Below are 14,155 nucleotides of genomic sequence, written 5' to 3'. Positions count from 1 at the left end.
TTTCTTCTAGAAAATTTCAGCTCTAAGTCTACATCCATTTTGCATTAATTTTTGTACATGGTAAGAATAATGATTAAGGTTCTTTTTCAAAAATACAGAAATGTATTCCAGTATCATTTATTGAAAAAGCTAACTGTTCTCCTCTGAATTAAAGAAGGGCCTTTTCCATAAATCAAATACTTTAAATGGGTAGGTCTATTTATGGCCTCACTATTCTGTTTCATCAATTTATTTGTCTATCCTTGTGCCACCAACACATTATCTTAATTACTGTAACTTTATATAATATTCCAGGAAGTGAGGGGAGCCACAGACTGAGTTCAGCCCTGTGACTAATCATTCAACCATTCATGCCTACATAATGAAACCCCGATAAAAACTCTGGACACCAAGGCTTGGGTGAACTTCTCTGGTTGGCAATCATGCATCAGTTTGCTGGGTGATGTGTCCTGAGGCTAAGAAAGCTTCATGTTGGGGACCCTCCCAGACCTTACTATATGTATCTCGAAGCATTTGGCTGGTCCTGATTTGTATCCTTCACAATAAAACTTTAATAAAAAGTAAAGCACTTTCCTGAGTGATGTGTATCATTTCTAGCAAATTACCAAACATAGGGGAGAGTGGGGAACCCCTGAATCTGTAGCCAGTTGATAAGAAGTGTGGGTGGCCTGGAAACCACGGAGATTGTAGCTGGTGTCTGAAGTTAGGGGAGTTGTGTGGAGAACTGAGCCCTTGATTTGTGAAAGTCTGCACTAACTCCGGGTAGCTAACATCAGGATTGCATTGCAGGCACACGCACGTCATGGACTTAACATCTTTTTAGAGAACTGAGCCCTTTGTCATTACGCAGTGCCTCTTTAGCATTGATAATTTTCCTTGTTACGAAGTTGGCTTGGTCTGAAATCAACGTGGTTACTCCAGATTTCTTTTGATTAGTGTTAGCATGCTCTATTTTTCTCTACTCCTTTATTTTTAATTTATCTGTGTCTGTGGGTTTCTTGCTGACAACATATACTTGGATGTTATTTTTCTGTTAAATCTTCTCTGAAATCTCTGTCTTTTAATTGGTATATTTAGACCAGTGACATCTAAATCGATTATACTGTTTCACGGGTAGTGTAAGTAACTTGAAATAGCATTTTTCCAGTTCCTTCCTCCTGTTCTTTTAAGATTGCCGTTATTCATTTCATTTATCCATAGATACAAAATACACTGTTGCTATTATTATTTTGAACAAACTGTTATCTATTAAATCAATTAAGAACAAGGAAAATTAAAGATTTTATCTTACCTTCATTTATTCCTTCTCTGAAACTTTTTTTTTTTAAGTAAATCTGAATTTCTGACCTATGCCACTTTCCTTCTCTCTGAAGAACTTTTAACATTTCTTTCAAGGCAGGTCTAATGGCGACAAATTCCCTTAATTTTTGTTTGTCTGAGAAAGTCTGTATTTCTCCTTCACTTTTGAGGATAATTCCAATGGATACAGAATTCTAGGTTGGTAGACTTTTTCTCCTCAACATTTAAAATATTTCACTCCACTCTTCTTGCTTGTATGGTTTCTGATGAAAAGTCTGATGTAGTTTTTATCCTTACTCCTCTGTTGGCAAGTTGTTTTTCCTCCTCACGTCTTTCAAGATTTTTCTCTTTGTCTTTGATTTTCTACAGTTTGCACACAATATTATGCTTAGGTATAGCTTTCTTGGAATTTATCACGCTTGCTGCTCTCTGAGCTTCCTGGATCTGTGGCTTGGTGTCCATCATCAATTTGGAAACTTCACAGTCATAACTACTTCAAATATTTCTTCTGTCCTTTTCTCTCTTTTTTCTCCTTCTAGTTGTCCCCATTAAATGTATGTTTTATCTTTTATAAAAGTTCCATAGTTCTTAGATTCTGTTCCATCTTTTTTATTCTTTTTTCTCCGTGCATTTCATTTTTTGAAGTTTTATTGACAAGCTCATTGATTTTTTTTCTTGGCCATGTCTACTCTGCTAATGAGCCCAACAAAAGCGTTCATTTATTTTATAGAGCTTTTGATTACCAGTGTTTCCTTTTGATTCTTGGAGCTTCAGTATCTCTGCTTATATAACCCATCTGTTCTTGCGTGTTGTCCACTTTTCCACTTAAGGCCTTAGCATATTACTCATAGTTTTTTTAATTTCAAAATCTCTGCCATGCCTGTGTGTGGATCTGATGTGTTCCTTATCTCTTTAGACTGTCAGGTTGTTTTTTCTTCCTTTAGTTTGTCGTCTAATTTTTTTTTTTTTAACTGAAAGCAGACACAATGTACTGGGTAGAGGGAAGTTTCATGTTTATCTGACCTACTGTTTGCTGACACTGTGGTAATCAGAGACTAAAATTTCTACCAGTGTCCTTATTTTTGTCGTCCCTGCTGTTTTGGATTTTCCTAGACTTCTTAAATAGGGTCTGAGGTCTGCAGTTCTTTTAGCTATAATCTATCATCATACAGGAGCTGGACTGATATGGTGGTATGGTGTATATGAGGGCAGTTTTCTAGTCTCATAATTAGATTTTAGTTGTTTAGTGAACATGAGTTGGGTATTTCCCTTTCCCCAGGGTGGTGAGGCTTTGGGTAAAACCTCAGTAGATTAGACACGTGTATATTAGTTTCCCGTGAGGGTAGGCCTTGCTGAGGAGAACAGAGAGCTCGGCGTATGTTTCAAGGTGCTTACTTTTCTCCTCCCACTGCTGGAAGCTGATAGGACTCCTGTGACAAACTGATAGGACTCCTGGAGATAAAACTGACAAATTTGTGGGGGCCTCCTCAGAGTTTTTAACTCTCTTGCTTATCTATACAGAGCCTGCAACCATTTGTCAATTATAGTTTAAAACATCCCTACCAATATTGGCTGCAGGGAAGGGTTTCTGCCCAGCGATCTGTGGTTCTCTGTATCCACTTGTCTGTCGCTCCAGTTTTCAGGGAAGCAATTTCTCCTGTGATTCCAATTTTATGATGCATCTAGGGAGAGTTGTTGATTTTCAGTTGGTTCAGCTTTTTATTGTCATGAGGACAGGAGTGACAACTTCCAAGTTCACTACATGTTGGACTAGAAACCGGAAGTTCACCAGGTCTGCTTTTGAAACTTAAATTAAGATATTGGGCCATTATATGTCCATACTAGCAGGAAGTAGTATGTTTTTATCTTGGAACCCTCTGACTGTACTGCCCTAAAATCTCAGCATTTAGTCTAGTTTGTTGAGCTTTCAAATATCCCACAGGGAGCAACTACAGAATCTGATCCATTCACTACAAAATCTGATCCCTTTTTATTCCTTGTTTCTATTACTGCAATGACTATGTTAAGACTCCGTCACCATTGAAAAGACCTGGCTCTCCCAGCCCAATGCGTTGCTGCCTTCTACTGCCATCAGGCCTGTTGATGGCATGCCTGTCTGTGTGCTCCACCCTTGGGCTCCTGAGGTTGTAACTGTCCCTCTCATACACTCAGCCAGTGTCCCAAAGGGAACCTGCCAAGCCAGGGCAAAGCATGTAACAGAGGCATCTACAGACCTACATACCCCTGTCTTCATGGTGAAGTCCCTCTCACTTGAGCTTCCTTTCCTATAAGTAAGCTCACTCAGGACCACCTCAGTTCATCAGATCTTCAAAACAGAAGGGCTCAGCTCTAGATCCATGTGATTTGCCCACTTGCTATCCAGAGACTAGTTCTGCATTCCAAGAGGTATATAGAGAGGCAGCATAGTTAAGGCACCTGTGGATCTTCAGAGACCTACCCTGATGCTGGAGCCAAATGGCTTGCATTTGCACAGAACTTGCAGTATCTGGGAATTTACATCCAGCACCCCCTGCCAAAAGTGGCCCTTTACCAATGTAGAAAACCCAGTTCCCTTGCCTGGACAAGTGTGAGGTGGAACTAACACTGTGGGATCAGGGTGAAGCTGCTGCATATCCTTGCTTGGTTTCCTTCCTTTCCTTGTCCTGCTTCCTCCACCTCCTTGCCTGTCTTCCCTGGAAGCAGTTCCCTAATCAACCACTTCCTCATGGCTTTCATCTCAGAGACTGCTCCTGGGAACTCAAGACATCAACCACAAGCTTCAAGGTGCTGAATGCCTTCTGTTCTTACATTTTCATAGCCAAGAGTCCCCTTGATCTACTCCAAAGTGACTTGCTTCCTCCAAGTGAAGGGGCTGACATTTAAATGGCAGCTGCTCATACAAATACATTTTTCTGTTCCTGTGCAACCACATTCTGAGTTATTGGTTATTTCCAATCTGTTTTCTTAATATTTTTTCTTGTGCCTTTAAAGGCCTGAAAAGGTTAGGGCCCACAGTAGCCAAATAATTCAGTTCATTGACCACTGTATTCAAGGAAGTTTGCTTGAATATTTACTCTAAAATCAGTTAACTCTTTTTCTTCCTTCCTTCCTTCCTTCCTTTTCTTTCTTTAATATTCAACAGCTTTACTGAGGCATAATTGACATACAATAAGCTGCAATATTTACAGTACATAATTTGGTAAGTTCTGACATATGCATATACCCATGAAACCATTACCACAGTCAAGACTGTGAACGTATACATCACCTCCAGAAGTTTCCTCATGCCCCTTTATATCTCCCTTCTCCTCCTCTTGCCCTTCTCCCGAGCAACCATTAATCTGCTTCCTGTCATGATAGATTAGTTTGCATTTTCTAAAATTTTACATAAATACAGTCAGATACTATGTAATTTCTTGCTGCTGGAGCTTTTACATTCAGCATAATTATTTTGGGTTTCATCCATGTTGGTGCATGTATCAAAGTTTATTCCATTTGATTTTTGAGTGGCATTCCATTGCATGGGTATACCACAATGTTGACAGGCTCACCCGCTGATGATACTTGGGTTGTTTCCACTTTTGGGCTCTGATAAGCCCCCTAAAAGTTGTTACAAACGTTCATTCACACATCTTTGTACAAACATGCGTTTCCTTTTTTTTTTCTTAATTTCTTAAGAAACTACAAAAATGTTTTCCAAAGTAAAAATTTTAATTTTTTAAGAGATGCAAAAAACGTTTTTAAAATGTCTCATTTTACATTCTCAGCAGTGCATGAAAGTTTCAGTTATGCTTTTAAGCTCTCACCAAATCTTGGTATGGTCAGTCTTTATAATTTTAATTTAATTTAGTAGATGTATAATGGTATTTCATTGTGTTTTCTATTGTGGTTTTAATTTGCATTTTTAATTGAAGTACAGTTGATTTACAATATTATATTAGTTCCAGGTGTACAACATAGTGATTTAATCTTTTATAGATTATACTCCATTTAAAGTTATTATGACTATATAATATATCCTTGTTGCTTATTTATTTTATACATAGTAGTTTGTATCTCTTAATCTCCTTCCCATTTCTTGTGCCTCCCCCTTCCCTCTCCCCATTGGTACCTACTACTGTTAAGACTTTCTGACTCCTCCTTTCCTGGCCTCTCTTTTTCTCTCTCTGTGCCTTCATTCAGGCCGAAATGTCCCACATCTCTTCCCACTTGCCCAGTCAAAATCCATTCATGAGAAAAGATTAAACCAGTCAGTGGCCAAAATGTAGTTTCTACTTTTCTTCCCTCAATAAGGGATGGAGACAGGAGGGTTACAGTATTTAAAATATATCCTTTACCTACATAATGAAAAGCTCTGGATGTTGTTCAGGGTATTTCAGGGATCAAGCAATTGGTATGAGGAGAATTCTGGAGCCCAGGGGAACTTGACGATGGTCCCTGGCAGCTGTCCCTGGTAAAGTAAAAGTCAGCTGTAGGTGATTCCTTATTTACAGAGTTTGTAGATTAATCACAGTGGAAAGGAGAGTCGCTCTCTCTGGATGGACCTCCCTCTGCCCCGATCTCTGTACCTCCCCTGGTGCTGGTGAGAGCTCAGTTACAGGTAACTTTAGCTTCAGCTCAACAACGCAGGTGGCCAGGGGAAGTCTACACGGTGTGGTAGATAAGGCATCGGGTTCAGCAGAAAACAGCCTTGGTTAAAAATCCTGGCTTTGCGCTTCCTCTGTGTGACCTTAGGAAAGTTACTTAACCTCTCTGTGGCCCCATTTCCCTGTATATAAAATGAAGATAATGATACTACTCTCCAAGAATGGTTACAAAGCACAGAAATGAGATAAAACACACCAAAATGGCTAGCAGAGTAAACACCTTAAGAATATTAATCCCTCTTCTCTCCCTATACTGCGAGGTTCAGTAAATGAGTCATCGTACTGCTTCCCTGCTTCAGTAACTGACCCCCAGTTAACCTCCCAGGTTAACCTTCCAAAACATCGAAATTAGAAGGTACTTTTCTATCATCTTGTCCAACCTATCCATTTTACAGATGATGAAACTGAGGCCTAGAGGGTTCAAAGGCCTTTTTCAAAGCCTGCTGTTTCTCCTCTATTGCTCTTTGCCCTACACCTCGTTAATTATCACCTTTTTGAAGTCTGTGTTTACAAATCCTGGCTAACGTTTAGCTCTCTGCATCTCCAATATTATTTTGTGAGGTGTTGCCACATGGGGTTATTTCAGGTCTTTGGCAGTGGTCTTCCAAAAGGGAGATGCTGTGGATTCCTCACAGTTCTCCAGAGGTGCCAAGCTGGTGCGTGGTCCCTGGCCCTTGGTCCCAGATGCTTCTTTCCTGAGTGAGGGCTGTTCTCTCTGGACAACTTTGTCCTCTGGCAGAAAAGCATTCTTCCACTGCTATGGTGGTGAAGCTGGAGGAGAGGGTCTCACAGAGGCTGCAACAGTTCGGTTGGCTTCCTGGCCTTTACTGGGTGGCTTTGCCAGACACCAAGCTCTGGGGAGGCAGCCTTCCCAATGTCTCAGCCCCAGGGTCTGTCAGAGACCCAGAGATCAGAGGAGGATCACCAAGGCCAGAGGCCTCAAGTAACCTCGAGAGCTCCCTCGCCAGCCAGCTTGCTCTTTTTGGCAAAGGTGCCCCACCAGTGTCCGGTGCCCACTGGTTCCTCCTTGAGGACTAAAATCATGAAAACAGCCCCATCAGAATGCAGTCAGGAGGGTCCAGCAGCTTCCAAAAGAGCAGTCCTCACAGAATGCAGTGAGTTCCATCAGAGAACAGGAGAGACGTGAAAGAAACTCCTGTGCAGCCTTGTTAAACCACGGCACCCCATGCTGCACAGTACCCCATACAATACTGCCCTCGTCCCCAGCCCCTGGGGAGAACATGGGAGGAGAGCTCAAACCCTGGATGTGGGCGGGTAAGGCAGAAGACACATCAGAATCCGGCTCAGCATGGGGAACAGAGGACAGGTCTGAAAAATCTCCCCAGATGATTCTGATGAGTTACCCCCATCCCCTAGGGTTTATTTGCCAGATTTAGCAAATAAAAACATAGAATACTTGGTTAAATGGGACTTTCAGATAAATAGTATTTTTTAGTAAAATATGCCCTATGTGATATTGAAGACATATACTAAAAAAAGTGTTGTTTTTCTGAAATTCAAATCTAACTGGGCATTATGTGTTTTATCTGGCAACTCTACCACCCTCTCCACCCTCAAACAGGAAAGTGACATTTTCAAATACCATTCTAAAAGAAATGTACATTCACTGTCAAAAATGCTGAAAAATATGAAAAATGAAATTAAAACCATAGTTTTACCACCCAGAGTTGTTAGTATTTTGGCCTGTTCTCTCTCTCCACACACACACACACACACACATATACACACACATCTATGTATATGTAAATATCCTTCATCACCAGGTCTTTTACTGGCGGACAAATGCTGACTCTAAATCCCAGCTCAGGCATGTAGGGGAGTGAGAGAAACAGGTCTCAGATCTCTCCGCTCGGGCAGACAGCAATTAGCCATCAGATGCTTGATGTGGCAAACACCATGCACCCATAGGAGGGGTTCCAGAAATGCTTGTTGATGAAGTGAATAAGTAAATGAATGAACCCCCTTGGATTCCAGGAGTACTCTAGCCCAAACACAACACCCAGAATTCCATTCAGCAGGTTCTGCTCAACAGAAGAGGTGCTGCATGCACTTCAGCAGGGAGTCGGTAACTCAGAACTCAGCCTTCTGGCCCCTGGAATTGAACACAGGCAAAGTCTTGATTTTGCTTTAAGTTTCACAAATAGTGTCGGTGCCAGGCCCCATGGTAAGTACTATGGACATAGAAATGAACGGGATAGAGCAATTACATTCACATGAAATTATATTTGTGTGTGTGTGGTGGTGGTGGGGAAACTGATAACATAAGAGTAAACAGATAAAGATAATAATTTCATATAGTGATGAGTGAGAAATGAGACCATTGTAGCCACACAGCTTACTCTCCATGCTAAACACAAATCAACTATTTAACACTCATCATTAATATGACAACAATATTCTAGAAAATTCTAGTCCAAAAATGCAGTTGCAAACAATGTTACTGCTTTAGGAACTTCCTGAAAATCCATTTATCTAAACAACAGACTCTTCAACTAGTGCCAGTTAGGGTGGTGGCCCCCTTCTCAGAACAACCCAACTCGTCTCTATACGTTCTTCAAGGCCCTCTGCAAAGCCCTCAGCTTGCTGTGTTCATCAATCCTAAACTATTGTATCATAAACTTTGCACAGTTCCAATCAGGACTACACATTGAAAGACCTGCCTCAAACCAGACCCTCAAAACCCTATCCATACCCCACCCTGACCTCCCCCTTCTAAGAAGCTTCTATGATTCCATCAAAGTAGTGACATCCCTTATTGCGCTAAGCAATACATCTGGCTTTGTGCGATCAGCAGGCTATTTCAGCCGTCTGTGTAGGAATCAGCGGTCAAAATGAGTGCCGTGAAGCAGAAAAAGCAGGGCCATTCCATCCACAGTGATGGAGGCGGGCCTGGCAGTGAAGGGTATTTTCATTTAGATAAAAGCCTCTCAAAAGTAGTAACATTTAAGCTGAGACTTGAATGAAGAGAAGGCGCTGGGCTTGCCATGTCCTGGAGCAAAACCTCTGGGCATCAGGATTAATAAAACAAGGAAGGTTGATGGTAGAGCAGAGGAGTTCAAAGATGGGCGGTAGATGGACGCCAGATGACGTAGTTCATTGCAGGCCAATGTAAGGAGTTTGGATTTTATGTTCAGTGTGACTTTAAAGACACCTGGAAGATTTAAGCAGGAAAACCATACTCTTTCAACCATCCAGCCAGTCAATGAACATTACTTGAGACCCTTCTCTTGCCTGACATTTGTGGGTACAAACTGTGCTGGAGATTTAGCTTTCTAGAGAAAAGACAGACACAAATAGCCAGCACGCAGGCGGCCAACTCCCGTACACTGCAAGAAGTATGAGAAGGAAACAGTGACCCATAAGCCACAGAATCAAAGAGTGGCGTTTCCTTGTCAGGTTTTGGCTCCCACATCCCCAGGGTTCGATGTAAGTGCAGTTTTGCTTGGTGGTAACTTCCGGCCTCTAAGGTCCATGGGAGGTTACAGCAAACTCGGGTTGTGGTCTCCCCATGAGCAGCCAGCTCGGCATTTTTACCCCCGTGCCTCAGGACCAAGCTCAGTACCTGGGACAGAGCAGGTACTCAATAAAGGTTGGAATAGATGGTCTGCTTTTTAGGTATGCATACTGCATCCAATTCCAAAAAGTTATGAAATTGTATACAGCGCTACATATACTAGTAAAACATAAAAATAAATGAGGAAATCAGGGGAAGAAATGCGAAGGTAAGGAAGTAAGAACACTCAGGGTTAAGGTTATGGTTAAAAACCCTTAGTGAGTAGTTCTGAACAGAGGTGAATTACAAAGTTTTCTTAGCAGCCAGTGAAAAGAGACCAAAGGTCAGTTGCTACTTTCACGAAAATTAAGAATAACAAGAAGCCAGCGGCTCAAGAAAAGTCCAGTTCTTTCTCATACTGAGTCAAAGAAAAATTTTTATGGGTCTTCCTAAAGTGACTTTTTGTGAGATAGTATATAACAACATCCCTCAAATAACACAGTTGTGAGTTACAAACGGCTATTTCTCGAAGCACCCCTGGGAGCATTATCCAGGCATATCTGAGCCTAATTTGACCAAGGCGACTGGGCCAGGGAGGAGGCTGAGCGCGCAGTTCTGCTCCACAGGTTGCTGGTGACTACAACGATGAATACTAGAGGGATAGGGATGGAGGCTGGGAAGTCGAGGACCGAGCTGGCTGGGACCCGACGGTGCTGGAGCTTGGCAGGGCCAGGCACACGCATAAATCTTGCCCACCTTGGGAAAGAAGTTACTCAGAGTATAAGAGATACCTTCCCCCTAATACCCTGCGTGGAGCAACTTCCTGCCCTCCTGGAACAAAATGAGGGGGAGGGAGGCCTCCGCAGAGGAGGGCTTTGTGGAGGGGGGAATCTTCATGAAGTGCTAGAGTGAACACCTCATATTTCAACTCTGTGAGGAAAGCATCTCCTGGCAGACAAGCTCACAAAATGTGCGCAGTTAGTGGTTGGGTCGCCCAGGTCCTGTCTGCGGCTCCATCAGGGTCCCCCACTTCCTGGGCCATAAAAACGTGCTCTTGACTGATGGCTGACATACGAGGTGACAGGCAAGGAAATGGTTTCCTTTGGCTGCATGTGTGCGCTCCGATTTACAGCTCCCCTGCAGTCAGCGAGGGCAGATGCCTCCACTGCTATTGAGTGAGCATAGATGCTCAACGGCTTCTTCGTGGAAGAGAACACTTGCTTTTGAAAAGAAAATCATGGTGAATTCAAAACAGAAGAGTAATGTCGCTTTTTGAATGAGTATAAACACGGTTTAAATTCATTGAGCTGTCTACCAGATCTATGTATGCAGACATAACTTGTGCTATGCTCTGATGGTATCCAGCACTTCAAAGGAGAGCTTCATCTTTTGTGAAGTTCATTGTTACTGCATGTAGACAGGAAAGTGCAGGCTCAGCAAAGGTTAAGTGACTTCTACAAGGCCACGCAGGTAGCTCCTAAGTTCCCAGTCTCCAAACTCCTACTTGGAACTCTTTATACAAGATGATGTCGATGTGGCAACAGAAGCCCAGCAATTCTTCATCTTCCAACCACTTACCTTCCTCTCCTCCAGTTTTCTGCTAAAGGGATTCTTAGATTGAGGGCTGTGAGTGCAGCTGCTTCCATGGTCTCATCTGCTATTTCCACTTCGTCCAGATACCTGCTTTTCCATGTGCCCTGAGTGGAAATGTTCTAAACACCTGTGCTTCATGAATACCTCAGAGCGAACAGGGGTTGTGGAAGTTCGCTGAACCTCCAATCACAAAGTTGGCATTAGCATCCCTTCCTAGCCTTCTGACCCAGGCTTGTCTGTGATCCTGGACCTGTCGTCATGTCTCTCTTCCACACAGCGTTACCAATGCCTCAAGGTTGTGTGAGTGCTCACATCTGAACTGAGGGACTGGGAAGATTTCAATGCCACAGACTGCACATTCTGGTGAGGAATATGAGGGAGGAAAGACATTCATAAATTCTCAGGCAATAAAGACAAGAAAATAAATTCTTTGGATGACAATAAGGGGTGGTGGAATTTATTAGCATGATTATAGTGCTGGATTAGTACTGTTTTCATCTTAGAATGTGAAGTCAACAACCATGCACTGTTTGGGGCACTCCCTATGTGATCAGGCTCCTTCCATCAGGCACAGAACTTAATAATTATTTCAGGCTAAAGAATACATTCTGACTTCATATTTTGTACAGATTTGTTTCTGGTGCTATTGTGGGAGAGGACAAGGACACAGCGCCAACCAATGCTGACCCTGAAGAGATTATTCTCTAAGCAAATGCTTTCTAAAGACCCACCTGTTGAATAAACATGCCTAACTCAGGGAGGGCTGCCTGGTGCTACAAAGAACTATGGAAGAAATATATTTACAACCATTTTTCAATAGAAGAACACAAATATCTGTAAGAGACTCAAGGAGAAAAAGAAGGGGATGTAAATGCAAACTGATCAGTGCCCCAAGTACAGGAAAAGAGATGAAGGTCCTCTCAAAGGATTTCAGCATCAAGCGTTGGAACAAAGAAGGTTTCACCTTCTAGTAACCAGAACACTCTGTTAACTAGATGGGGCCTTTCCCTGACATTTGTCTATCTGCAGACTCTGAACCCTGTCTCCTTCTATGATTACCTCCAATATATGAGCTTATTTCTCTGCACTTACTCCGAAACAGTCGACATCGATTTGCAGCGTTAATGAAGTAAGTACCCAACTATCCTTGTTCATGAGCTATTACCCCGGTATTGATTGTAGTCTTAACTGACAATTACTTGAATGGGCCGGGCTACACTGAGCTTTTATTAATTTTCCATTGTGATGCTCATTACTAAACTTCATTGCAATTGTTTAACAATATAAACTCCCTACTGTGGCTAGCTGAACTGGAAAATTCCACTGGCCATTTCTCAAACCTGTTTATACTGGAAAACCAATAATTTGGTAGTGTTAAATTTGATATCAGGATTCTAGTCCTCGATTCCACGAGAAGAGAACTGCGACTTTGGCTGTGAAAATAAATAGAATTTGCTGAATTATTTTCCCTTCACTGTTATTTCAGAGGCCATGTGGTACCCAGAGACTCGATTCGTCCCCTCGCTGCCTAGAGAAACAGTGAACTTCATGCTACTGTAAAATTATATTCGTTCTTCTATCTCCCTTTCTTTCTTTTTTAAAATTAATGGAGGGGCATTGAGGTAGAAGAGATGATGTGGTTTTAGGAATTTTCATTTTCTTCAGCTGAGCTTTGTAAATTTTTTTTTTTTGCCACTCTCTCAAACATACAAAATCTCTGATTTCAAACCTTCCTAAAATAGTAAGCAAAATATATTAGAACGATCAAAACCCTATTGCAAGTGGAAGTCAGAGCTTTATCACAGAGGGGCTGTTAGGAAAAGGAAGGGCTTGCCCACCAGGGCCTATTTAGATATCACTTCTTCCAGACACGTATTTGTATATTACTTCCCTTTCAGAGCTAGACCTCAGGAATCAGAAATGACTGGCTTTTGCCTCTTAGAAAGCTTCACACTGGCCTCCCTTTATCATCCTAAGGTGCCCCTGATCATCTCTAACCATGTTGAGATTACAAATGTGCACGTTAGGCCGAATTTCAACCACATTTGGAAAATGGGAAAATGTAATTGCAAGAGCCATTCTTTCTGGTCTATGGTTGGGACCAGCTGAGTTTGGGGTATATAATAGGAGATAATGTAAGGGAGGAAGAACACTTTTCCTTCATCCTCTTAGGTTCAGTCATGGGAGCCTGTGAATTAAACTACCAAAAAACAGATTAACGAGAAAATTCATACATTTTTAATTTTAATTTTATGTGCATTGTGCCTTCACAGAAAAGAAGTGAATCCCCAAAGAAGTGGTTAGGCTTGGGAGCTTATATACCATTTTAACAAAGGACAAAATTGTGGAGAAGTGACTGGCCAAAGGAAAGAGGGCTTTGGGCTTCTAAGGGTGGTAAATTGTGGGAGGGGTAAATATACAGTAAATATACAAGGGAAACTCATGGTAGATAAGGGTTATTTAGTAAGGTTTATTTATGCAGACACATCTCCGTGCTGTCTCCGTCTCCAGTGACAAGGGGCCTATTGCTGTGAAGGTGATTTTGAAAATGTGGCTAATATCTAAAATTAGTTAACTTTAAGTGAATGGCATTATCTTCAATAATGTGAGCAGGCCTCATTCAATATATCTGAAGTTCTTAAGAGCAAAAAGTGAGGTTTCCTGAGAAGAAAAAAAATTCTGTCTAAAGACTGCAGCATTAACTCCTGCCTGAGTTTCCAGCTTGCCAAACTGCCCTGTGGATTTCAGACTTGCCAATCCCCACAATCATATGAGCCAATTTCTTAAAATAAATCCCTGTACACACACACACACACACACACACACACACACACCCCTTATTGTTTGTTTCTCTGGAGAACCCTGACTGACAACATCTCTCCAGATAAGACGGTAAATCAGTGGCCATCAAAGGAAGGTGCACTGATATTTCTTCTACTCACTATGGTAGGAGTAAGGATAGAAACACACAGTACACACATTATCTCAGTGGCTATATTCAGCTCACAAACATTGTTTTCTTTGGCCTATACAGGGTATTTGTTTGTTTTGAATTAATTGATACCATTTAAAAATAAGGAGATATCACTTAAAGTGTGAATTT

The 14,155-nt window shown here is 41.7% G+C and overlaps 1 protein-coding gene across 4 annotated transcripts in view; it reads right to left on the bottom strand.

Annotated features, from left to right (window-relative positions):
- The window catches only part of RTKN2 (rhotekin 2), a 162,720-nt gene that overhangs the window by 52,185 nt on the left and 96,380 nt on the right, over nt 1-14,155 (bottom strand). Inside the window, exon 13 of one of the 4 annotated variants that reach the window (XM_072971443.1) lies at nt 5,641-11,412. The exons of 2 other annotated variants lie outside the window; for them this stretch is intronic. In XM_072971443.1, coding sequence (XP_072827544.1) covers nt 11,309-11,412 — 104 coding nt within the window. In that variant the 3' untranslated portion in view covers nt 5,641-11,308. Of the gene's footprint in view, nt 1-5,640; nt 11,413-14,155 lie in introns of those variants that run through there. One more of the 4 variants, XM_072971447.1, reaches the window with a different exon arrangement.

Source organism: Vicugna pacos, chromosome 11 (assembly GCF_048564905.1).
Source record: "Vicugna pacos chromosome 11, VicPac4, whole genome shotgun sequence".
Lineage (NCBI taxonomy): Eukaryota > Metazoa > Chordata > Mammalia > Artiodactyla > Camelidae > Vicugna > Vicugna pacos.
This window is presented reverse-complemented; position numbering and strand designations above follow the sequence as displayed.